Source organism: Hyperolius riggenbachi, chromosome 11 (assembly GCF_040937935.1).
Source record: "Hyperolius riggenbachi isolate aHypRig1 chromosome 11, aHypRig1.pri, whole genome shotgun sequence".
NCBI lineage: Eukaryota > Metazoa > Chordata > Amphibia > Anura > Hyperoliidae > Hyperolius > Hyperolius riggenbachi.
Window position 1 is genome coordinate 143,408,754 of NC_090656.1, and position 27,557 is coordinate 143,436,310.

At 43.4% G+C, this 27,557-nt stretch overlaps 1 protein-coding gene across 1 annotated transcript in view; it reads right to left on the bottom strand.

Annotated features, from left to right (window-relative positions):
- PLCB3 (phospholipase C beta 3) overlaps positions 1-27,557 on the bottom strand; it is a 201,313-nt gene that overhangs the window by 111,122 nt on the left and 62,634 nt on the right. The window contains exons 17-18 of the mRNA XM_068261207.1: positions 20,213-20,324; positions 16,945-16,980 (exon numbers count right to left, since the gene is read on the bottom strand). Coding sequence (XP_068117308.1) covers positions 16,945-16,980; positions 20,213-20,324 — 148 coding nt within the window. The remainder of the gene's footprint in view (positions 1-16,944; positions 16,981-20,212; positions 20,325-27,557) is intronic.

The window sequence follows — 27,557 nt, forward strand, 5'->3', positions numbered from 1 at the left end:
TGATGGGTAACAGTGACAGGTGGTGATAGGGGGTGATTGATGGGTAATTAGTGGGTGTTTAGAGGAGAGAATAGATGTAAACAATGGATTTGGGAGGTGATCTGATGTCGGATCTGCGGGCGATCTATTGGTGTGGGTGGGTGATCAGATTGCCCGCAAGGGGCAGGTTAGGGGCTGATTGATGGGTGGCAGTGACAGGGGGTGATTGATGGGTGGCAGTGACAGGGGGTGATTGATGGGTGATTGACAGGTAATCAGTGGGTTATTACAGGGGAGAACAGATGTAAATATTGCACGGGCGAATTGATAAGGGGGGGGTCTGAGGGCAATCTGAGCGTGTGGGCAGGTGATTGGGTGCCCGCAAGGGGCAGATTAGGGTCTAATCTGATGGGTAACAGTGACAGGTGGTGATAGGGGGTGATTGATGGGTAATTAGTGGGTGTTTAGAGGAGAGAATAGATGTAAACAATGGATTTGGGAGGTGATCTGATGTCGGATCTGCGGGCGATCTATTGGTGTGGGTGGGTGATCAGATTGCCCGCAAGGGGCAGGTTAGGGGCTGATTGATGGGTGGCAGTGACAGGGGGTGATTGATGGGTGGCAGTGACAGGGGGTGATTGATGGGTGATTGACAGGTAATCAGTGGGTTATTACAGGGGAGAACAGATGTAAATATTGCACGGGCGAATTGATAAGGGGGGGGTCTGAGGGCAATCTGAGCGTGTGGGCAGGTGATTGGGTGCCCGCAAGGGGCAGATTAGGGTCTAATCTGATGGGTAACAGTGACAGGTGGTGATAGGGGGTGATTGATGGGTAATTAGTGGGTGTTTAGAGGAGAGAATAGATGTAAACAATGGATTTGGGAGGTGATCTGATGTCGGATCTGCGGGCGATCTATTGGTGTGGGTGGGTGATCAGATTGCCCGCAAGGGGCAGGTTAGGGGCTGATTGATGGGTGGCAGTGACAGGGGGTGATTGATGGGTGGCAGTGACAGGGGGTGATTGATGGGTGATTGACAGGTAATCAGTGGGTTATTACAGGGGAGAACAGATGTAAATATTGCACGGGCGAATTGATAAGGGGGGGGTCTGAGGGCAATCTGAGCGTGTGGGCAGGTGATTGGGTGCCCGCAAGGGGCAGATTAGGGTCTAATCTGATGGGTAACAGTGACAGGTGGTGATAGGGGGTGATTGATGGGTAATTAGTGGGTGTTTAGAGGAGAGAATAGATGTAAACAATGGATTTGGGAGGTGATCTGATGTCGGATCTGCGGGCGATCTATTGGTGTGGGGGGGTGATCAGATTGCCCGCAAGGGGCAGATCAGGGGCTGATTGATGGGTGGCAGTGACAGGGGGTGATTGACGGGTGATTGACAGGTGATTGACAGGTGATTGACAGGTGATCAGGGGGGATAGATGCATACAGTACACGGGGGGGGGGGGTCTGGGGGGGGTCTGGGGAGAATCTGAGGGGTGGGGGGGTGATCAGGAGGGAGTAGGGGGCAGATTAGGGACTTAAAAAAAAATAGCGTTGACAGATAGTGACAGGGAGTGATTGATGGGTGATTAGGAGGGTGACTGGGTGCAAACAGTGGTCTGGGGGGTGGGCAGGGGGGGGTCTGAGGGGTGCTGTGGGCGATCAGGGGGCAGGGGGGGGGGAAATCAGTGTGCTTGGGTGCAGACTAGGGTGGCTGCAGCCTGCCCTGGTGGTCCCTCGGACACTGGGACCACCAGGGCAGGAGGCAGCCAGTATAATAGGCTTTGTATACATTACAAAGCCTATTATACACTGTTGCAGCGGCGATCCGGATGCCAGTAACCCGCCGGCGCTTCCGAACGGCCGGCGGGTTACGGCGAACGGGGGGCGGAGCCAGTCCCCGGCGGCTGATCGCGTCACGAATGACGCGATCGCCGCATAGCCACTCCCGCAGCCGCCCCCGCCGATGGGCGTATTGCGGTCGTTTGGGCCCAGACTTTGCCGCCGCCCATCGGCTGGGGGCGGTCGTTATGTGGTTAAACTGCTAGTAAAACATTGGACTGGTACTAGATTGTTGTAAAGTGGCACAAGGGGGGATTCTTACTGCATACAAGAATTACAGACACTTGAATAAAAGCTATTTGAAGCATTCTGAATGACTACGGATTCCAATACTAATGAATGATTGCTGTGGAGAACTACTTCAATCAGAGAGAAGATCAACACATGACATATCAGGATCAAGCATGAGAAGAGACTGTGCTTAACAAGAAAACAACCATATATCAAAACTTAATCTACAAGATAATTTATCACATTGGACTTTTTGTGAAAGTAAACATGCAAGATTTACATACAAGAATGCTGACAGTCTACAACATAAGTTTCAAGAGACTTTTAAATCAGTGGTAAAGATCCTGATAAATTAAAGAAAGAGAATTATGCCAAAATATTGGAAACATGAAGTGGAGAAGCTACTTCAACAATGAGATGTTAATACATATGCTTTATTGAGAACATATTTGAAAACAGCTACTGCAAATAATTAGCGTGCAATTTGAATTGCTAAAGAACTTTTCAATGCCTACATTTTTAGGATATCTATATTTAAATAGAAAGATGACATTATTTTATGGGATTCTGCAAGTAAACTACACATACTTTGTTCTGCTACATACCATTTGTGTAAAGAAACCTTGTGGTATAAGAAAGGTGTAATTAACTGTATTAATACATAATACTAACCAACTAACTAATTAACCTGTTGTAAGCTAACAATAAAACGTTAAATGCATTGTGCTTAAAAGAACCTAGCAGCCACATGAACGGTATCATTCCTGTTTATACATTTTGAACCTTAAGTTTTACCACATGTCTTAAAATGGGTCACAAATATGGCCTAGAATGTCCCTACATATCTACACAAGCTACCACAGTGATAGAAACAGGGCTGTGGAGTCGGAGTCGTGGAGTCGGGCAATTTTGGGTGCCTGGAGTCGGAGTCAGGAAAAAATGCACCGACTCTGACTCCTAATGAATTTGTAACTGTAATTAAAATAGAAAATATGATAACATTTTCTATTTCTCAGATAATAGTCATTAAAAATAATGTATATATACAGTAATAGCTGTGCTTAGTCCACAAAAATGAAATAAACCAATCAAAATTAGTTACTTGTGCTGCTTCAATAAAGCAGTCCCCGTATTTTTAAGGTCAGATATACATATCTGATTGTGACTGTATATATGATGTGTACACAGGAATCTCTTATATATAAACTAAATTCAATGCCACCTGGCGGTTTCATAGTCTTATGAAAATATTATTAATAGATTGTCATTTGTTATGAAATGCTGACCTCTGCCGGTGGACATTATATTTATTTTATAAAAAAGACAATCTATTAATAATAATTTCATAAGACTATGAAACCGCCAGGTGGCATTGAATCATCTTTAACTAATTGGGAAAACCCCTTGTTTTATATTTTATCTCTTTCATATTTTGACTTCTCTAGCTGGGAAAGTTTTATCTTTTCTTGCTGGCCTTGGCCTTCAAGAAAAGAAACATGTCAACAATTCTTCCAGAACCAAAACAATCCTACGAGAATGTTTTACTGTCTCATCACCAGCTTTTAAATATATTTCACAGTATTAAAGTATATTATATAGGGTTTAGCAATAACTATTTATTTCTTTGGAAGGACTGTATTGATTATTAATATTTATATATACATACAGATATGACAGTTTTTCCTGCATAAATAAAACTGCTAGAATTCTCACAACCCTGTATCCCAAATTTCTTGAGTACTTTGTCCAAAAATCCCCAATGAACCCTGTCGAAGGCCTTCTCTGCATCCAAAGCAAGAACAGAGAAGGCCTTCGACAGGTACCAAGATGGTGTAGTACGTTGAGAACCCTCCTCGTACCATCGGGGGCTTGGCGACCTTTAGTAAAGCCTACTTGATCCATATCAATAAGTTTGGGTAGTATAGGAAACAATCTGCTAGCCAGGATTTTAGCATACAGTTTCAGGTCACAGTTAAGCAGTGAGATTGGCCGATAGTTGGAGGCAAAACTTGGATCTTTTCCAGCTTTGGGGATCACAGAGATAGTTGCTAGTGTAAATTCTTGGGTATAAAGCCGGTTTGTACAAAGGAGTTAAATAGATTAGTTAATTTGGGGGCTAGGATGTGGAAAAATCTTTTATAATACTGGTTAGAGTATCCATCGGGGCCAGGGGATTTGTTTATCTTGGCTTTGGTGATAGAATTGCTCACTTCTTGTATTGTGATAGGCTCATTCAGAAGAGCCAGTTGATGTTGATTTAGTGTAGGGAGGTTTAATGCAGCAAGAAATTTTTTGATTCCAGAATGAGTGGGTTGAGGAGTAGAGGGGTCATCCTTCAGATTATAGAGGGAACCGTAGTAGTCGCTAAATGCGTCTGCTATGTCTGTTGGGTTAAAACAGAAAGGACCGGCACCGCTGTCTTGTATCAAAGCTCTTTTCATAGCACCAAAGTGGCAGCAGTGACAGACTGCTGTTTTGGTTTACACCTTTATCAAACTGCTCAAAGCCATAAAAAAAAATGTTTTTATGGCTTTGAGCAGTTTGATAAAGGTGTAAACCGAAACAGCAGTCTGTCACTGCTGCCACTTTGGTGCTATTAAAAGAGCTTTGATACAAGACAGCGGTGCAGGTCCTTTCTGTTTTATCTGGACTGCACTTCCCAGGAGGCACTGGGGAGAGACCTTGGGCACGCTGCATACTTCTTTTTTTTTTTTTTGGAAACGGTGCTCCCTCTCTTTTGTTTATATGTCTGTTGGGTTAGTTAGTTTTTTCTTTGAAAAGGGGTGGCAAAGATTAGTAATTTTTGTTTTTGCTTGTTTTTGTTTTAGAATTTTAGCTAGAAGTGGACTTGCTTTATTGCTTTGGGTGTAGTATCGTCTTTTAATTCTGGCTAAAAGGAATTCGTGTTCTGAAGGGAGAGAAAGTCTTAAATCCTGTCCAAGGTGAAATAAGGTGGATGAAAGGTTTGGGGTTGGATTTTTTTTATGTGCCAATTTATTTATTCGGATTTGGTGTAAAATGTTATCTAGTTTGGCGGACTTATTTTTTTTCCCCCCTGGTTCCTATTTGTATCAAATGACCTCTAATAACTGCCTTATGTGCTAACCAGATCGTTTTGTCTTCAACTTGGCCAGTCTCATTTAGTTCAAAATATTCCCTAAGTCGGTTTCCTCTGATGACTCCTTTAAAGGACAACTCAGGTGAGAAGAATATGGAGGCTGCCATATTTATTTCCTTTTAAACAATACCAGTTGCCTGGCAGCCCTGCTGATCTATTTGGCTGCAGTAGTGTCTGAATAACACCAGAAACAAGCATTCATCTAATCTTGTCAGATCTGACAATAATGTCAGAAACATTTGATCTTCATAGGTTTGTTCAAGGTCTATGGCTAAAAGTATTACAGGCCGAGGATCAGCAGCATAGTCAGGTAACTGGTATTGTTTAAAAAGAAATTAATATGGCAGCCTCCATATAATTCTCGCTTCAGCTGTCCTTTAAAATGCCTAAGCATTCACAGAGATAAGATGCCTTTTAGGTTACATACTTTAACCAATTAAGCCAATCTGGGCGGACATATTTGTCCAAAAATTGCCACTCAAAGGCAATCTGGACGAATATATCCATCCAGCAATGTTGCTGCCCTTGTGCACACGTATCTGCATGCAGGCGGCTCCTTCCCTGCAGCTATTACAGGGGATCAAATGCTGAAGAGGAACCAGTGTTCCCTGGAGGCAAACGATTACCTGCAAATGAATCAATTGCCTCCAAACAGAGGAGGTATTTGATTCATGAACTGTGAAAAGTAAAACAAAAGATCTTGCACTCCCTGGTATCTTCCAGGAGAGTGCTTAGCGCCAGTTAGTGGCCAAAAAGTAAAATTAAAGTACAAATAGAAAAAAAAACACATACAAATGGAAAAAAAAAACACACAATACACACTAAATAAAAACTGACTCCCTACCCTGCCCATTAACTAAAAATATAAACTGCAAAGTGGCGTGTGCATAATTATTCAGCCCCCTTTGAGCTGAGTGCAGTCAGTTGCCTATAGACATTGCCTGATGAGTGCTAATGACTAAATAGCGTGCACCTGTGTGTAATCTAATGTCAGTACAAATACAGCTGCTCTGTGACGGCCTCAGAGGTTGTCTAAGAGACTATTGGGAGCAACAACACCGCGAAGTCCAAAGAACACACAAGACAGGTCAGGGATCAAGTTATTGAGAAATTTAAAGCAGTCTTAGGCTACAAAAAGATTTCCAAAGCCTTGAACATCCCACGGAGCACGGTTCAAGCGATCATTCAGAAATGGAAGGAGTATGGCACAACTGTAAACCTACCAAGACAAGGTCATCCACCTAAACTCACAGGCCAAACAAGGAGAGCGCTGATCAGAAATGCAGTCAAGAGGCCCATGGTGACTCTGGACGAGCTGCAGAGATCTACAGCTCAGGTGGGAGACTCTGTCCATAGGACAACTATTAGTCATGCACTGTACAAAGTTGGCCTTTATGGAAGAGTGGCAAGAAGAAAGGCATTGTTAACAGAAAGCATGAAGAAGTCCCATTTGCAGTTTGCCACAAGCCATGTGGGGGACACAGCAACCATGTGGAAGAAGGTGCTCTGGTCAGATGAGACCAAAATGGAACTTTTTGGCCAAAATGCAAAACGCTATGTGTGGCGGAAAACTAACACTGCACATCAGTCTGAACTCACCATCCCCACTGTCAAATATGGTGGTGGCAGCATCATGCTCAGGGGGTGCATCTCTTCAGCAGGGACAGGGAAGCTGGTCAGAGTTGACGGGGAGATGGATGGAGCCAAATACAGGGCAAACTTGGAAGAAATCCTCTTGGAGACTGCAAAAGACTTGAGACTGGGGCAGAGGTTCACCTTCCAGCAGGACAATGACCCTAAACATAAAGCCAGGGCAACAATGGAATGGTTTAAAACAAAACATATATATGTGTTAGAATGGCCCAGTCAAAGTCCAGATCTAAATCCAATCGAGAATCTGTAGCAAGATCTTAAAACTGCTGATCACAAATGCTGTCCATCTAATCTGACTGAGCTAGAGCTGTTTTGCAAAGAAGAATGGGCAAGGATTTCAGTCTCTAGATGTGCAAAGCTGGTAGAGACATACCCTAAAAGAGTGGCAGCTGTAATAGCAGCAAAAGGTGGTTCTACAAAGTATTGACTCAGGGGGGCGAATAATTACACACATCCCACTTTGCAGCTATTTGTAAAAAATGTTTGGAATGATGTATGATTTTCGATCCACTTCTCACGTGTACACCACTTTGTATTGGTCTTTCATGTGGAATTCCAATAAAATTGATGCATGTTTGTGGCAGTAATGTGACAAAATGTGGAAAACTTCAAGGGGGCCGAATACTTTTGCAACCCACTGTAAATCCTATGCCGCACTTGTGGCTTTCTAAATAAGCCTGATGCGGCCGCAGGATTTACACCACCTGCCATTTCCGCTCTTGACACAATGGTGCGCACCCGAGAGGGTAGATTAAGCTGTCAAATGACAGCGGACATCTCCCCTCAGCGATCTGGAGCCATCGCAACTGGCGTTCCCCCGGCAATCATCACTCCACTTCGCTCTGGCCGGCATCCCCGCTCGCTCTGGCGTAAGTGTCAGGTCCCAGCTTGATGACGTCATCAAACTGCGCCCCGGAACTTAGCAGGAGTACGAACGGGGATGCCGCCCAGAGCGGAGGGGGCTAGAGCTGCTCATCGCTGGAGCCTGGGAGGTGAGTAAAGGCTGCTGGCAATACAGGGGAAACCTGGCTACGCAGGGGACACCATGCCCAGCCATCTAAATTGGGAATCTGGCTGCCTGACACCACCCCCCCCATGTGCCAACCCGCATGTAAAATGGCCTGGGCCTTAAAGGGGGTTAGGCAGCTGGTCTGATTGTTGCTGGGGGCTGTGTGTGTGTGTGGGGGGGGCTCAATTGAATGCATTCTTTGGTTCTGCCCACGGGCACAGGAATTCTGGAAGTCTATGCAGGCTCTGACTTGTAAGATAATTTTAAAAGTATGTGGCTCTAGACCCTTGGCCTTATCTTTAAGGGAGACCAAAGTTAGGTCTCAGATCCCATATGTTAATGATGTTAGCCCATATATTGACTGCTGCCAGGTTGTCACTTCTTTTTGGACATATGAGAGAGGAGCAAGTCCCTTTAACACAGCACCACACAAGTATGTGATATTCAAAAAGGTAACAATTTATTAATGAACAATATTAAATCACTATAGAACCATAATAAAACCAATTAAAAAAGAATCATGCTGCCTGTAATACATATATCATGAATGCAATCAATCACTATAATAATGAGCGCCCCATCAAAAAATAAGCATAATCATGTAAATATCTCATACTGTGAGGTGCTCAATACAGAGCTACCCCCAGTAACAGAACCCGGGTTCAGTATTCAGCTGAGAAAAGGAAGCCTCCCCCTAGAGTAGAAGATGGATGGGTTCAGGGCCGCCTTCAGGGCACAACAGCGGGGACTGCTGTATGGGGCCCAATTGAATCTGGGGCCTAGTGAACAGTGCCACACATGGGCTGCCCATTAATGTGCTGAGATTTGTCTTAAGGCTCATTCAGGATTTACCATAGTTAGTGATTAAAGTGAACGCGAAACGAATAGGAGAAAAGGATTTTTATTTACCTGGGGCTCCTTCCAGCCCCCTGTAGTCCATCAGCACCCTCAATACCCTTGTGGTCCAATCAGTTGTGCTCCAGCTGGATTGCAGGGCACTGCACATGAACTATTCCGGGCTGCATGCCTCCTCCATCGTGCTCCCATAGCTGGGAGCGTTCCATGCAAGCAAAGTTATGAACTGAGCATACGCAGAATGCTTCCAGCCATGGTAGCGCGGGAAAAGTGGACACACGGACGTTAGTGTGTTCAGGTCTTCAAAGATTTGCCATTTGGGGGAAGAGGCAAGTGAGGGGGGGCCCAGAAGGTTTGCCCAGTATGGGGCCCAAAAATGTCTGATGGTGGCCCTGGATGGGTTAGATCAATGGAGCACTTGCCAGCACTGGTCCATATGAGAGAGAGAGAGAGAAGGGGAGAGAGAGGGAGAGGGAGAGAGAGGGAGAGAGAGGGAGAGGGAGGGAGGGAGGGAGAGGGGGAGAGAGAGAGAGAGAGAGAGAGAGAGAGAGAGAGAGAGAGAGAGAGAGAGAGAGAGAGAGAGAGAGAGAGAGAGAGAGAGAGAGAGAGAGGGAGAGGGAGAGGGAGAGGGAGAGAGAGAGAGACGCACATTTCTGCAAGGTGTGGGACTTTTGAGATGTCATTTAAGAGCAGGAATTAGGCTAAAGCTATATGGTATATTGGTCTCTTCTACTTTCTTTATTTCTGGGAAGGGAGACGAGACATCTGAGATACAACCTGTATACTACATAGAGCTATTGTGGCTCTAGGGCATATGGTTTATAGGGTTTCTCTTAGTCACAGCACAGTCTGCAGTTTTCTAGGTTCTATTTGTGGTTGACCATTACAATACATTTTCTGAGGTAGGATTCCCACACACGAGTTCTGGTTCACCATGAGCTTGCTGGGTAACCTCAGGATATTGTTCATGAATTTACAAGGCGAGCATTATGAGATGGGCTCCAGAGTTAGTGTCACATGACATTGCTAAAGAATTCAACTGAGTAGCAATACTGCTTTGCTACACTAAGCAAAATGGGAATAGGTCCCCAGTTACAAGCCTGTGTAAAATTGCTTTATCATGATCCAATGGCTATGGTCCATGTGAACAACTGAATCATTATTTTCCCACAGAACACAGCACAGGTGTTCTCTCTTCCCACACCCGCTTGAGGTCAACATTGAGCTACTTGCTGCCAGTTATGGGATGCAATTTTCTAGATCCCCTTCTGAGTATATAGATTTTAATCTTAACCCTCATACATTAAAGGTCCAGAATAAACATTTTTGTACTAGTTTGCTCAGGGCCTGTTCAATCTCTGATAGGGCACCAGGGCAAAGGTAACCCTGGGCCCCCTACCCACCCACAACATCAACGGTAACCACAGTATGACAATGGTAATGTATAATGGGAATGTTGGTAGTAACAACATTATTAGTTTAACTGTAGTATAGTTAAGCAACCACAAGATGTCACTGCCTGTATAATTAGGTGATGATATCTATAGTATTGTGATTTGCTTTATTCATTCTATGTTCCTTTCTGTTCTAAGTAAGCTGTATTACCTGATGGTTGTGTTTGATTTATCTCTGCATGTTTTTCTTCAGTAAAGATCTCTAACTTGCTATAGTGGGTGCCTATTTCTGTGTACAGATCACTCTGCTTCATCAGGGAAAGGACACATGAGGATTAGGAGTCTAATCAAACTTCAAAGAAAGTCAATGTTGAGGGGTACAATAGACAATAGTACATTTCATCAATCAATTCAATCATGTATAAAAAAAAAAAAAGTTAAAAAGGCAGTGTCAATTCATCCTTCCATTTCATTATGATTATAAAGATATTGTACATAGCAGCAGTAGATCAAACAGGTAGTACTGAATAATATAGCTACAGTATATGAAAATTATGTGCAATTCATTGGATCCACAAGATTCAAAAAATCTCAGTGGTGGAAGCCAGGTTTACATATTAAGTGCAATAATGCAAACCATGCAAAAAACAAATATACAATGACAATATAAAACTGGTACAAATGTCATAGGCAGTGTAATATTCATCATAAACAAATAAGGTGATTGTACAGCCAGATTATGGCTCAAGAGGCTGAAGTAGTGCAATGTATACATGGGAGAGGTATGTGGGTAGGCGTAAAATACTATTCCCCCTCAGAATCGTTGCAACGTGGAGGGAGAAGTTGTTCGGAATCCGGCGAAGAAAGAACCCTGCTGTGTTCTTTCTTCTATTTGATGTAAGCGTCAATTATGTCACTTTTAGAATGAAAATACACAATCTTTCCTCTTGCAGGTCCCTACTCTTGGCCAGGAAAAAGTGCTATATAAACATGCCATTGCTCCTACTTGTTTTGGATTGGGTTCAATCTGTCAACACAATCCTACCAATATCGCAAACTAATTTCTGAAAGCATTTTAGATTTGACAATTTGTGGTAATCCTAAAAGCAGTCTCAAGCAGTCTCCACTTAAATATTTAGTTCTCCTTAACATAATGAACAAGACACTAATGCCCCTTGGTTATCAGTCTATGAATCATGTATTATTTTACATAGTTACATAGTTTCTTGGGTTGAAAAAAGACATACGTCCATCAAGTTCAACCAGAGAACAAAGTACAACACCAGCCTGCTCCCTCACATATCCCTGTTGATCCAGAGGAAGGCGAAAAACCCTAACAAGGCATGATCCAATTAGCCCCAAAAGGACTCCAGATGGCAATCAGATAAAATCCCTGGATCAACATCATTGGGCATTCCTAGTAATTGTAGCCATGGATGTCTTTCAACGCAAGGAAAGCATCTGTAAATAGTTTTACAATAATGTTTACTATTATTGCAACAATTAATAGTTTAATGTGCATGTGCAAGGCATGGATAGTTAATCTTTTACTCTTAAGGGGCCCATACACCTAACGATTTTCCATCCGATATTTCGGTCGGAAATCGATTGTTCAGTCAACGTTTGTGCAACGATTTCACAGCAGATTCGATCACAGTGATCGTCGTTGCGCAAACGTTGACTGAACGATCGTTTTCCGACCGAAATCGATCGTTCCCGTCAATTCCGTTATTCCTGTCCATGCGGAACATTTCGCTCGATCGCCGGCGGGCCAGGAGTGCGTCAATAGCGGCGTTCGAATTCCCGATGACCACCGCAATACAGCGGCAATACATTACCCGTTCCGTCAGCACGTGTCCCCGCTGCTCCTTCTCCACTGGGCTCCGAGTCCGGCAGGCTTCACTTCTTCCTGTCCCGGCAGGAAGTTTAAACAGTAGAGCGCCCTTTACTGTTTAAACTTCCCCGGACAGGAAGTTCAGTGAAGCTGGAGCCAAGCGCGGAGAAGAAGACAGCGGAGATCGGGGGACTCACGCCAGCCGAATCAGGTAATGTATGCGGGCGGGCGGCGGAGGCAGCTCCACAGATTGAGATCGGTTTCATGCTGAAATCGATTCACAATCTGTTTGCAGTAAAGGCAGCCATACGATCCCTCTCTGATTAGATTCGATCAGAGAGGGATCTATCTGTTGGTCGATCTGATGGCAAATCGATCAGTGTATGGCCACCTTTAGTTTTGCACTTTTGTTATCAGTCCTTGAACTGATGTTCTGCATACCAAGCACAACACTTTAAATCACTCTTTTATTGGACATTTGTTAATTGCCTGTACCACGCCTTGCCATGTGTAACTTCTTATTTCCTAACCCATACCTGTAATTTATTTTCTTCCTGTAATAAACTTGGTGTGCAAAGTTATAAAAAAAAAAGACAGACTGACATTTTCTAAAATGCATATTGAAAGCCACAAGGCAGAGGAGACAAAACTGACAAGCCATGTCAGTGACTGTCCACAGACAAAAAAGTAAAATCTTTTAAAGAAAACACCATGGCCTCACTTCACTAAGCAGTTTAGACTAGTCTACTGATGGTTTTTAGTCTACTGATAGTTAGAGTTGGGCCGAACCTCCGATTTTAGGTTCGCGAACCGGGTTCGCGAACTTTCGCGGAAGGTTCGGTTCGCGTTAAAGTTCGCGAACCGCAATACACTTCAATGGGGATGCGAACTTTGAAAAAAAAAAATAATTATGCTGGCCACAAAAGTGATGGAAAAGATGTTTCAAGGGGTCTAACACCTGGAGGGGGGCATGGCGGAGTGGGATAGATGCCAAAAGTCCCCGGGAAAAATCTGGATTTGACGCAAAGCAGCGTTTTAAGGGCAGAAATCACATTGAATGCTAAATGACAGGCCTAAAGTGCTTTAAAACATCTTGCATGTGTATACATCAATCAGGTAGTGTAATTAAGGTACTGCTTCACACTGACACACCAAACTGTTCACTGAACAGAACAGGTATGCAGTGGCGGGTTCACTGAACAGGTATGCAGTGGCAGGATCAATGAACAGGTATGCAGTGGCAGGATCACTGAACAGGTATGCAGTGGCAGGATCACTGAACAGGTATGCAGTGGCAGGATCAATGAACAGGTATGCACTGGCAGGATCACTGAACAGGTATGCAGTGGCAGGATCAATGAACAGGTATGCACTGGCAGGATCACTGAACAAGTATGCAGTGGCAGGATCAATGAACAGGTATGCAGTGGCAGGATCACTGAACAGGTATGCAGTGGCAGGATCAATGAACAGGTATGCAGTGGCAGGATCACTGAACAGGTATGCAGTGGCAGGATCAATGAACAGGTATACACTGGCAGGATCACTGAACAGGTATGCAGTGGCAGGATCAATGAACAGGTATGCACTGGCAGGATCACTGAACAGGTATGCAGTGGCAGGATCAATGAACAGGTATGCAGTGGCAGGATCACAGTACAGGTATGCAGTGGGCTGAGGGCTCACTGAACAGAACAGGTATGCAGCCAGGAAGAAGTTAAGCCTAACTAATCTTTCCCTATGAGAGACTGCAGCAGCTCGCCCTACTCTCACTAATGCAGGCACACGAGTGGCCATAACGGCCGCCGCTGCCTGCCTTATATAAGGGGGGGTGGGGCTCCAGGGGCCAGTGTAGCCTAATTGGCTACACTGGGCCTGCTGACTGTGATGTAGAGGGTCAAAGTTGACCCTCTGGTGCATTATGGGGCGAACCGAACTTTTGCGAACTTTTGCCGCAAAACGTTCGCGTGCGGTACCCGCACGCGAACCACCTAAGTTCGCGCGAACCACGTTCGCCGGCGAACCGTTCGGCCCAACTCTACTGATAGTCTGGTGTAATGTTTCAGACCAGTTTTTAGACCTGGTCTAAAACATTCGGTAATTAGGTCGGTAAAGCAGGGGAAATGATCAAAAGATGCAGTTCACAAAGGAGTAACCACGCCCACTTTTTCTGACAAATTAGACCAGCTGTCAGTCATAGCTACTCATTTATGAATTGCATCTTTTGATCATTTCCCCTGCTGTACCAACCTAATTACTGAATGTTTTAGACCAGGTCTAAAAAAACAGGTGTAAAACATTTGGTAATTGTTAGTGAATTCCCTTTTGATGTAACGGATTTACACCAAACCATCAGTAGACTAAAAACATCAGTAGACTAGTCTAAACTGCTTAGTGAATTGAGGCCCATGGAGGAGGCACAGTTATATTTTGGAGCTGTATTTAGTTGAGCTTGCAGGTTTGCCGTTCGTGCATCATGCATAAATACACACACACACTAGACCGGAAACGAAAAAACTGCTGAGTTATTCAAATTGTGACATCGGCTTATAATACAGTATGCTAATCAGGTGGGTAACTAAAAATCACGGGCCCCTGCTAAAATTTGGATGCCCCTCCCCCCAGTTTTGGGGGGCAGGAGGGCTCGCAGCATGAGGGGAGTGCATGGCCACCTACATTGGTGGGGAGGGGGCCACTCCCCCCTCCCCGGGCTCTCTCTCCTCTGCGCTCCCCCTCCAGCATCAAGCACTGGCAGAAGCGGCGGGCAGGAACACATACCTCCACGTGTTCCACATTTTAAGTGCCTCACACTATTTCCTGATAAACAGGAAGTAGTGTCAGACACTTATAGAGTGGAACCTTCGGGGGCGTGGAACGCATAGAGGTATGTGTTCCTGCCGGCCACTGCTGCCAATGATTGATGCTGGAGGGAGAATGCTGAGGGGAGAGCCCGAGGTGAGGGAGCAGGGAGTGGCCCCCCTCCCCGCCGATGTAGGTGGCCATGCTCTCCCCTCATTCTGCGAAACCTCCTGCTCCCCAAAACAGCCCTGGGCGGGCCCCAGAGGGGCCCCGGGCTCATCCACGGGTGCAGGTGCTGTTTCTAATGGCCTAAATTGCATACGCGTTTTTTTTACATGGTTGGTCGCTAGGTATTTTGGGTCTTCTTATAATCGTTTGTCAAAATTTGACCAATGCCTGCAAGGTGCAAATCAGTTCTATGGCAGTTAAAGGCGTCATCAAGCAACTCCTGCTACCCATAGTACTACTTACCCAGGGCTTCCTCCAGCCCATGGCAGCTGCTATGTCCCTCGCCGCAGCTCAGCTTGCCCACATTCCCCGGCGGTGTGCAGGACAACCACCCGGTCGTTCTCTGCTGCGCCTGCACGAGCGCTGCTGTCAATCACTTCCACGTTGTTCAGAACGTGTGCACTATCGGTGAATGGGGAGGCCATCGGAGCTGCGGCGAGGGACATAGCGGCTGTCAGGGGCTGGAGCAAGCCCCGGGTAAGTAGTACTATGGGTAGCAGGAGTTACTTGACGACTCCTTTAAGAGCTGTAGCGTCAATTATACTTACATTTGAGGCCATTTCTTGTTACTTCCAGAACACTATGTCCGCTAATTTGGTTACATCTTTAGGATAAGATGTGGTGGTAGATTGGTTGTTTTTCAGCCATTAAACACTTAGCAACAGTTTGGTTTAATCGCATGAAAACCATCCAAGTAAACTAGGCCTAAGGAATATACTGTAGCATTACTCTTAAATATGAAGTAGGAGATAACAGCAACCAAATAGTTGAAATGGTTCTCTACACTCAGATACAAGTGAACACTGCTGAACTACAGCAATATATATGAGGTGAAGTTTTAATTATTCGCAGTAGTTTTTTTTTTTCACCTTTGGACTACTTGCCAAAATTAAGCCATCAATAAACAACTTAATTTTTCTACCCAAGAAATATTTCACTATTTATATAATATAATATTAACCACTTTACCCCCGCGCGTACATATTTCTCCGCCCCTTTTTTCATCCTTTAAAAACCAGGGACGGAGAAACACGTACTTTCCGCGTTCCCGACGCTGTCCGCGCTCCCGCTCGTAAACACGCCGCCCGCCGCTAGTAAAACCGCCGCCGCCCGCTCGCCCGGAGATCAATGAACGGGAAAATCCATTCCCGTTCGTTGATCTAAGCCCCACAATGACCCGCTGCTCTCCTATGGGCAGCGCGATCATTGTGAGAAGAAACTCACGTGTCCAGCCTCCTTATTCTTCCTCCAAGCTTCCGGAAGGAAGCTTGGAGGTCGCAATAAAGCAAAAAGTTACTGTGGCCATCTTGTGGCCAAATAGTAAACTACACCCTACACATTTTTCACATACAAATAAATGACTTTTACACAAAAAATTAACTCATTACCTCCCACACTCCCCATTTTTTTTTTTTTTTGTAATTAAAAAAAAATTCAAAAATTTACAATAAAAAAAAATACATAATTAGTTACCTTAGGGACTGAACTTTTTAAATATTTAAGTCAAGAGGGTATAACACTGTTACTTTATAAACTATGGGCTTGTAATTAGGGATGGACGCAAAACTGAAAAAAATGCACCTTTATTTCCAAATGAAATATTGGCGCCAAACATTGTGATAGGGACATAATTTAAACGGTTTTATAACCGGGACAAAAGGGCACATAAATTTCATGGGTTTTAATTACAGTAGCATGCATTATTTAAAAACTATAATGGCCGAAAACTGAAAAATAATTTTTTTTTTCCCCACATTTTTCCTATTTTCCCATTAAAACACATTTAGAAAAAAATAATTCTTGGCATAATGTCCCACCTAAAGAAAGCCTAATTGGTGGCGGAAAAAACAAGATATAGTTCATTTCATTGCGATAAGTAATGATAAATTTATAGACGAATGAATGGAAGGAGCGCTGAAAGGTGAAAATTGCTCTGGTGGTCAGGGGGTAAAACCCCTCAGTGGTGAAGTGGTTAAGCATATATAGAAATTAAATGTAATTACCTGTTAGAAGATTTGCTATGAGGTCATCCCGGTAAACTGTAGGATAAAGAAAATCAGAACAATCCTAATATAAATCTGTGTAAGTGCTATAAAATAAATTATGAGGTGAAGATTACAACTGCAAGATGATCAATCACAAATACATGACACATAGGCAAAAGAGTACTGTGTTGACTGAACAAAAAGAATACAATGTCTAGATAGATGGAAGCAGACAAGCAAAAGTCAGATGTACCCTCAAGCTAAACTCATTTACCATAACCTGTGGTGAAACTGTAAATAGAATTTTAGCATTTTTTGTCATATTTGTAAAATCGAAAAGCAAGGCAAGCATGCACTACTGCAGTGCACCTCACTGCACAGATAGCATGACTGAGGGAGAGTCATTCACAAATCGGCAGGGGATTGGCAGGCTTAAGTGGTCAAGTGTCAGGGAGTTTGGACTCCAGGAAGCAGGGTAGGCTCTTGCAGAAGTGCTTTAAGGGCATTGAAATGAGATGATGAGGCAGTGGTGATGGAAGTGTACAATGTTGTAGAGAAGGGTGTTTGGAAAATCGGGAGGAAGGGGGGGGGGTAGAGCATGGAGCATACTTATTGTTATTTATTGTATTTATAAAGCGCCAACATATTACGCAGCGCTGCACAATAGATAAAGCGTACATTTGAAGTCGGCGCCGGTAGACTTGGGCGCAGGATACAGCGCTATATGGCTGATCCTGCTTCTGCACAAGTCCGGGCCGATTAAATTACTATTCCCCCTCCAGGCCGACATGGATAGTAGGGGAATGAAATAATTCGGCTTCCAGCGATTGCTGGAGGCCGAATTATTATGTTTTTAAGCAACTTCGGCTCTGTCTTCTGACGGAGCCGACGTTACTCACTGAGCGCTTAAATAGGAATGATTCCTATTGAAGTCTATGAAGGCGCCGGCTGCGCCCAAATCTAGCAGCGCTGAAAAGCACTGCTCCGATAGATAAATGGGTTAACATCCAAGGTAGGACATACAGGTAGGTGGGTAGGTAGAGTAACATGGGGGCTGTGCAAACGCAGGAAGTGCTGTGGGGCAGTGAGGGTCATCATCTCATTTCAATGCCCTAAAGCACTTCTGCAAGAGCCTACCCTGCTTCCTGGAGTCCAAACTCCCTGACACTTGACCACATGAGTGGAGAAGTGTGGGGAGAAGAGGATGGTTTGGGTCAGTGCTAGGTGGAAAATATGGCATGGGAGTGAAGCTAAAAGGTGGTAGGAAGGGGAAGTACTATGGCGAAGTGGCATGGAGACAACCTGTGGGTAAGGGTGGGCAAGTCTAAAGTCTATACTACAGCCCTTGGGTTTTTTCCTATGTAACTGTGAGTGCCCCCTCTCTCCTTGGCTACTCTTTTTTTTCCTACTCATTCCGACCTCTATCTCTGTATCGCTGTCCACTGTCTACCACAAATATCTGTTTGTCCACAACTGGTCTTTTCTGCAGCCCACTGTCACAACGTAACAGTCTCTGTCCACTATCTCTCTTTCACTACCCATGATCAGTCTGCCACCACCTACTCTACTGTTTTACTGCCCTCTGTGCACCACCCCTGCCTCTTGCTATTAACTGTCCATTACTGCCTGTTGATCACACTCTCCTACCAATCGCTACCTTACTCTGTTGTCACACTGACAAAATTTGTTGACTACTTTCTGCTATGCACTTTCTACACTGCCACTCCTCTCTCGTACTGTCTATTGGCAACTTCTGTCTCTCTGTATTTCAGCTCTTTCCCACCAAACTCTACAAGTCATTCCAGTAAATTCAAATAAGGTGGCGTCAGGGATCAAAGATATTTTCTTTCAACTAGCTGTTACTGTTAAACATGAGGGGACCAACTTCCCCTAAAAAAAAAAGAGACAATATTCCAGAAACGTATAAAGGAGCGCTACATCTGTATCTTTTAAAAACAATCCTTACTCATCAAGAAAATGTACATAATAAAACATTTTATTGTGGTTCAATTAATTCATATAATGCCTCATAAACCTCTAATATTCTCAAGAACCCTATCATTTATATAATGAGCTATCTGGAACCCCCTAAAATTTTTATTTCGAAAACACCCTTATAGGCAATTTAAAAAAAAAATCATAAAAAATACAAAATATTAAAATAACAAGTCCCAGACTTCCACACAATTCTCAAACAGACCAGTTATCCCCCATTGAATGCATAAATCCACTGTTTATCAAAAAAATGAATTTTTCTGCGTTTTTCAGACTACATATACTGTGGTTACACAACCACTTTCAATACCTGCTGCACAGTAGTTTCAAGAGGATCCTTTTATTCATAGTTACTCTCCTAAATTATTCCTTTTTTTGATAACAGCGGATTTATGCATTCTATGGAGGATAACTAGACTGAGAATTGTCTGGAAGTCTGGGACTTTTTCTCATCACTGTCTCCATACAGATAAATTATTATTATATATTTTGAATGGATCAGAGCAGACAGACAACAAGGGACAAGGTGACTACAGGGGGCTGGAAGAAGTCCCAGGTAAATTAAACTGGGCCCCTTAGCATCATTTTAGGTTTCCTTTAGCTATTGAAAGTAGTTTTGAATCAGCACGATACCATTTTTTTACTAACTTATTGGTATATAAAAAAAAAAAAAGTTGACCCATAAATGGCATCATCCTGATTCAAAACCTCTTGCTTTTTCGGATGGCTAACACAGTACAACACTCTACTGCTTTAAATATTGTAAATTACTCTCCTAACCTGATATTTGCCCTCATCTAGTTCTCCCCACAGTGGACTCATGGTCTGTTGTGAAGGAACCAGTATTGTAAACAAGAGAGCTGCACTGTAATGGGCATACACTGAACGCACTGTAGTGGTGTCAGCAGTACATGTATAGTATATTGGTTAAAGACACCACCATAGACAACTCAAGAACTTTGAGTCCAACAGGAGAAAAGGATTATACAAATGTTACATTTTTTATTGCAGACCTGGCTCCCCTTGTGCTCTCTGGAACCCAAGTAAACAATCAGCTGGTGCATGTGTAGTACAGCATGGCTTATTCGACTACAGTTCCTGATACAGTCAACCAGGACCTGCTGGCTGCTGTAGCGAGAACATGCATTGTAGAGAATGCCATTTACAATATTTAAGTATAGGAGGGGGCATAGATAGCTATTATTTTAAGACAAACATGCAGAGTGTGCACTTGCTTCTCTACTGGAGCAACACCAAGAGAAAAAGAGGAACTATTAAGCAGGTGACGTACCAATAGGTGGTGATGGTGACATAGACTGTGTCTTGGTCCCAGGAGAGATCTGTGGAGTCACACTTGAAGTTTCAGGTCTTTTCTTTTCCTGTGGTTTCTCTGCATTGTTGGGCTGCAGTTGATACAAGAGGATTACATGTAGTCAGCTGCAATACTTGATTTAGAACACATATTAATGATAAAGATTCCATAAATTATTGTTCTCAGGTTTATAAAAAGACTGCATCTCCAAGAATGCAGCGTTGCTGACACCTACAAATAAGGTTTCAAAAACATAGCAATTCTAGTCGTTAAACTGAAATTACCAGTATGAATCGTAAAAATATAAAACACTGGCAACTAAACATGGGAAATGTTGAAGAGCACGACTGATCCAAAAAACCTAGACTGTCCACAAACTTTATAAAAAAAAAAAAAAGTGTCAGAGCTTAGTGAGGGTTGCTGAAAGGCTAGCAAGTGAACAGGACAGGAAAAGACAATTAACATTTATATTGTGCTTTTTTTCCTGGCGGGCTCAAAGCAACAGAGCTGCAGCCAATAGGGTGCGCTCTATAGGCAGTAGCAGTGTAAAAGAGTCTTGACCAAGGTCTCCTACTGAATAGGTGCTGACCTACTGTACAGGAAGAGCAGAGATTCAAACTCAGGTCTCCTGGGTGAGAGGCAGAGGCCTTAACCAGTACATTATCCAGCCAGAACAGCTGAAAGCATCTCATTAAACTCATGTGTGTACTGGAATGCATTTTCAGAAACCTAAATACAAGAACCTCTCAGCTTTCTTCGCTATATGCTGCTAGTAAGTTTTTTGCTACCCTCACCGAGATCCCTTCAGAAGTTGGGTTCACTAAATGTAGGCCAGGTTTGCTGGCCTCTGCAATACTTAGACATTCCATGTTGCTATAAACATTAGAGAAATGCCACGTTTTCAATTCCTGACACAATTATCTGGCTACACTCTTCTCTACAAAGCACTCGATAATCCAACAATTAATTTCCACGAAACATAACATTTTATTGGTTATCTAAGAAAATGTGTGTACAGATACGGATACATAGCAGGGGTCAATAACTGTACCAAAAGGTTTTATGAACAAGCAATCAATGTACAGGATTCAAACATGTCTGTCTGAAGAAATGGGTGTTCTATAGAAAATTATAATTTGCTAGGGAAGGTGGAGCACTCCTCTCATCCCAATCTGATGTGCCTTGGTCGATCAAGTAGCACTCCAGATCAGTGTTGTGTCATATCATAGAAAGAGGGACCGGCACCATCAGATAGTAATATGCTCTTTTATTACTTACAGTGGTGTAGCTACAGACCTCGGGGCCCGATGAGGGATTAGGACCCGGGCCCCCCACCCTACATTAAATAGCCAGGTATAGGCGCCTCCAGTATGGGTAGCCAGGAATAGGTGCCCCAGTATAAGTAGCCAGGAATAGGTGCCCCAGTATAAGTAGCCAGGAATAGGTGCCCCAGTATAAGTAGCCAGGAATAGGGGACTCCAGTTTTGGTAGTCAGGTATAGGTGCTCCAGTATAGATAGCCAAGAATAGGGGCCCCCAGTTTTGGTAGCCAGGTATAGGTGCTCCAGCGTAGGTAGCCCAGGAATAGGTGCTCCCAGTATAGATAGCCAGGAATAGGTGTCCCAGTATAGATAGTCAGGAATAGGTGCCTCAGTATAGAATGCCAGGAGTAGGTGCCTCAGTATAGACAGCCAGGAGTAGGTGCCTCAGTATAGACAGCCAGGAGGAGGTGCCTCAGTATAGACAGCCAGGAGGAGGTGCCTCAGTATAGACAGCCAGGAGGAGGTGCCTCAGTATAGACAGCCAGTGATAGGCGCCTCAGTATAAATAGCCAGTAATAGGTGCTTCAGTATAGATAGCCAGACGTAGGGGGGACGCAACAGCACGCATACCAGCACCCACTGAGAGGTCATCAATTGCTCACTTTGCCTCAAACCAAGCTCTGCATCTACCTACTTCTTGTTTGTTGCGTTCCATCTCACAGTAACAGCACCCCCTAGGGTTCCCTGTTACTGTGAGCTGGAATGCAAGACAGGAAGAAGTAAGTAGATGCAGCTCTTGGATTGCGGCGAAGTGAGTAATGACCACCCAGCGGTTGCTGCTGGTTTACATGCTGCTGCGCTCCCCCACGTAGCAGGTAGTGAGGACGAGCAGGCCCCTCAGGGTCCCCTAGACCGGTCGCACAGTTGACTGCTGCCACTGTGGTACTTATGCCCCTGATTATATCGGGCAAAACAGCGCATATCTGCAATGTTTCAAAGCCAACGCTTCTTTGTCAAGCTATGCTGTATGCAGGCAGCATAGCATGACAAAGAAGCGTTGGTTTTGAAACGTTGCAGATATGTGCTGTTTTGCCTGATAAGGAATACAAGAGCATAATACTATCTGATGGTGCTGGTCCTGTCAGAATTCTAGCGGTTTTATTTATGCAGGAAAAGCTGTCATATGTGTATGTTTTAAAGGGACTCCGAGCACAAAAAAAAAAAGAAAGTTGTACTCACCATGGGCTTTCTCCAGCCCAGTGCTGGTCGGGAGGTCCCACGCCGGCGTCCTGGCTCCTCTCCTTCTCCCCGCTCCGGAATGGCTGGCAGGCCGCAGCCCGGGCGACACTCTCCCGAGTGTCGGGCTTCTTCTTCCGCATATGACGCGGATTACGTCACACGCCGGCCGCCTCGCGTCATCATGGCGGCCGGCGTGAAAGTACTGCGCATGCGCGCTTTGTTCGCGCATGCGCAGTACTTTCACGCCGGCCGCCATGATGACGCGAGGCGGCCGGCGTGTGACGTAATCCGCGTCATATGCGGAAGAAGAAGCCCGACACTCGGGAGAGTGTCGCCCGGGCTGCGGCCTGCCAGCCATTCCGGAGCGGGGAGAAGGAGAGGAGCCAGGACGCCGGCGTGGGACCTCCCGACCAGCACTGGGCTGGAGAAAGCCCATGGTGAGTACAACTTTCTTTTTTTTTTTGAGCTCGGAGTCCCTTTAAGTTTTAATGTTCTATGCAAAATTTCATTGTAAACTTTAAAGTTAGAGGACTTTTTTTTAAATATTGCTCTCATCTCAGTATATTCCAGACAGTGGAACTCATAATTATTATATTATTTTGGTTACAGAAGCCAAAACATTTTTGTCTGTTACAAGAATCTTTCAAATGTCAAGGTTACACAGCGCAGTATGTGGAAGACAGAAAACAAGTTTAAACTCACATTAATGCAGCAGACATACAGTATATATACATTTTGCTCAGTTATTACATATAAATATTATTAATCTAAATAATAATCAATACAGTACTTCTAAAAAAGAAATGATTATTGTTAAAACCTATAATTACACATAATACAATTAATTGTTTTGAAAAGACAGTTAAATGCTGGATTCTGCCAGTGATGCTTTGGGCCAGTGAAACATTTTCGTGGGATTGTTTTGGTTCTGGAGGATTGTTGACGTGTTCTTGTTATAAGGCTGTCTCAGTTAGCTGAACACTGATAGCTGATAGCACATGATGTTTTGGGAACTGGCCTCAACAAAATATAAAACAAAAAGGGGTTTTCCCAATTAGTTAAAGATGATGAAATGCTGACATCTGCACGTTGAAATTATATTTATCTCTTCTTAAAGGGAAGGTTCACGGTCTGTCTTAAAAAAATAAAAATACAAATCCACTTAGCTGGGGCTTCCTCCAGCCCGTGGCAGGCAGGAGGTGCCCTCGGCGCCGCTCCGCAGGCTTCCGGTCTCCTCCGGCGGCGCACCCGACCTGGCCAGGCCGGGCTTCTTGTGAGCTCCACAATGCGCCTCACGGCGGCGCGCTGATGTCATCGGACATCCTCCGGGCTGTACTGCGCAGGCGTGCTGGACCTAGGCAGTACAGCCTGGAGGACGTTCGATGACGTCAGCACGTCGCCATGAGGTGCATTGTGGAGCGCACAAGAAGCCCGACCTGGCAGCCGGCCTGGCCGGGAGCCTGCGGAGCGGCGCCGAGGGCACCTCCTACCTGTCATGGGCTGGAGGAAGCCCCAGGTAAGTGGATTTGTATTTTTATTTTTTTAAGATAGACCGTGAACCTTCCCTTTAAGAAAGGCAAATATATAGAACATGATTTTATATTATTACATTTAATATGCAATTAATCTTATATCATTAATTGTTTTAGGAAGAATTATATAATAAGCTTTATATTTAGGTATATTAGAAGCCCTGTATGTTTCAATAAGCCTTAAATTGCTGAAGACTCTCACAGGTCTGGTTACAGTGTCAACCTGACCAATCTTGTGTCTGGGAAAGTACAGACACATTCCAAACTAATTAGCAGAAGGACATTATCAGAAATGCGTCATAAATGACATTGTTTACTGTTTGGAAGTTCAATGTCTGGGGCAAAAAAGTCAACCAGCAGACAAGACGGCTGGTGACGTCCATTTTTAATTAACTGCGTCAGAAATGACCTAATCAGAATTTATAAACAATAATATTATGATTTAGGTATTCAAAACATGATAAAGCATTGAGGCATGGAAACTTTAGCCAATCAAAACCTGGGATTCAGGGAAATTCCAGATTAGGCAGCCATATTGCATCCAATCACTATAAAAGTAGAAGCTGAAAGCTCATATTTTGCACAAGCCTACCAATCTCCTGAGAAGACACGAGGCAGAAGCTACCTTCCCACACATGGTTCTAGATGCTGAAGAGATGACAGAGAAGGTGTAATATGCTTAATATTCTGGTGATTTACTTTATTAATTTTTCAGCATTAAGTTCTGTTAGGATGTTAGCAAGAAGTTTTTTTAGAAGTTATTTTTTATGCTATTTGTTTAAGAAGATTACTACAAGTTTTACACAGCTACTAGATACACAGCTATTGATACAGATGAGACTACTTTTGATCTTATTCTACATAATGTTATATTCTTTTTTTTGAATGTGCTTAGAAGATTGATGATTGCTTGGCTATAAAGGCCATGATGAGATGGAATACTGTTAGAAGGAAACACTACTTGGAACTGTTCATATTTTGTATATATGCTGTATGATAAGCAAATACAATGTTTTCTATAAAATCATATACTGAGTGTTCTGATTCATTTCAAGGTATACCGTCAATCTATAATTACTGTTTTGGAGGGTTCAGACCCCGCTATGCCGGATTTATATGATAGCAATGCTTTAGGCCACATACACACATCAGACCATAGTCTTTTGAAAATGAAAGATCACAGACCAATTTTACCCCCTTCCATGTAGTATGAGATCCATACCTTCAGTCTTTTCTATGGAGCTGAACTCCCCATCAGAAAAAAATCTTTGCAAGATGCTGCACACACAGATGCTGTACAGACACAAAAGATCAGTATCTGCAAAAGATCTGTTCCTGCCAAAGATCCGTTCCTGCCAATTGCATTCATAGTCTATGAGATCTGCAGATCATCATACACACCTTGTTTAACTGGCATTCATCTGCAGATCAGACAATCCTCTGCAGATATGAAAATCCATCCTGGTGGATCTGATCTGCAGATGAAGGTCTGTTAAACAAGGTGTGTATGATGATCTGCAGATATCATAGACTATGAATTAATTTAGCAGGAACAGATATTTTGCAGGAACAGATCTTTTGCAGATACTGATCTTTTGAATGTGTACAGCATCTGTCTGTGCAGCATCTTGCAAAGATTTCTGTCTGATGGGGATTTCAGCTCCATAGAATAGACTGTATAGGTATGGCTCTCATACTACATGGAAGGGGGTAAAATTGGTCTGTGAGCTTTCATTTCCCAAAGGCTATGGTCTGATGTGTATATGAGCCTTTAAAGGCTGGTCCTTTACTGAGTTAGCAATCATGAAAAAGGCAAGAACCGCTCAGGTTTTTGACAGTCCCTCTTTCTACGATAGAAAATACAGTATAATGAAGAAAAGGGTTTGCCAGAAACAACCAAACAATTACACAGACATTCTACACTTGAAACCAGGAAGTAGTGCATACATGTAATTGTACAGGACTTAAAGAGAACCTGTACTGAGTAAAAATATTTAAAATAAACACATGAGGTAACTTCAAATGAACATTGCATAGTTACCTTGCCATCAGTTCCTCTCAGAAGCTCACCATTTTCTTCTGACAATAATCCCATCCAGTTCTGACAATATTTTGTCAGATCTGAAATATATCAGCTGCTGTCAGTAAAATATCAGTTGCTGTCAGTTATAGCTGAGAGGAAAACTGATGTACCAGGTAATGTCCATGTTTCCCTATGGCTCAAGTCGGCGATGTTACAGTTTAACTGTGTGCTGACCAGAAAGCTGTTATAGGGTAATGGCCATTTTCAAAATGGAGGATGGAGAATTCCCTTGATCACAGTGAACAAACAGGACGCGGGACAGGAGAAAGACACTGAGGAGTAGACTACATGGAAGGTAAGTATGACTTGTGTATGCTTATTTTGACTTTTAATTTTCAGTTCAGGTTTTCTGTAAAGGGGAACTTAAGAGAGAGGTATATGGAGGCTATCATGTTTATTTCCTTTTAGACAATACCAGTTGCCTGGCAGCCCTGCTGATCCTCTGCCTCTAATACTATTAGCCATAGCCCCTGAACAAGTATGCAGCAGATCAGGTGTTTCAGTGGTTCAGACTTATAAGTCTGATCTGACAAGACTAGCTGCATGCTTGTTTCTGGTTTTAATCAGATACTACTGCAGAGAAATAGACCAGCAGGGCTGCCAGGCAACTGGTATTGATTAAAAGGAAATAAACATGACAGCCTCCATATACCTCTCTCTTCAGTTCCCCTTTAAGTACAGCTGTTGGAACAACTGTTCACTAAATACAGGCGACCCCCTGCTTACAAACAGGTTGTGTTTCGGGAGTTTGCAAGATGAATTAGTTTGTAAATCGAGTCATGTAATATACACAGTGAAAAATGAATAAATTAATGATTTACTTTTTGACAGCTCAGGATTTGGACATATAGTATTAATTCTTTTTTGTTATTGTTTTCATTGTGCTTTTTTGTTTTTAATTAACTACAACAGTTTACGCAATGCTACAACATGTAATAAAAACATTTTGAACATTAAGACAACTTTGTATTTATGAAACAAAAACTGAGTAGTTACTGGGGGGTGGGTGGTCTTTCTGGAATGCAGTTTATTCTGTTAAAGCGAGGCATATTTATTTATTTTATTTATTTATTGTATTTATAAAGCGCCAACATATTACGCAGCATATCACCAACTTTAGCATGATATGATTTAGTGAACAATCACAACAATTACTGCCAGCAGACAAATGGACATGGACTAAATGCCCATGCTTTTTATTGGGCCACT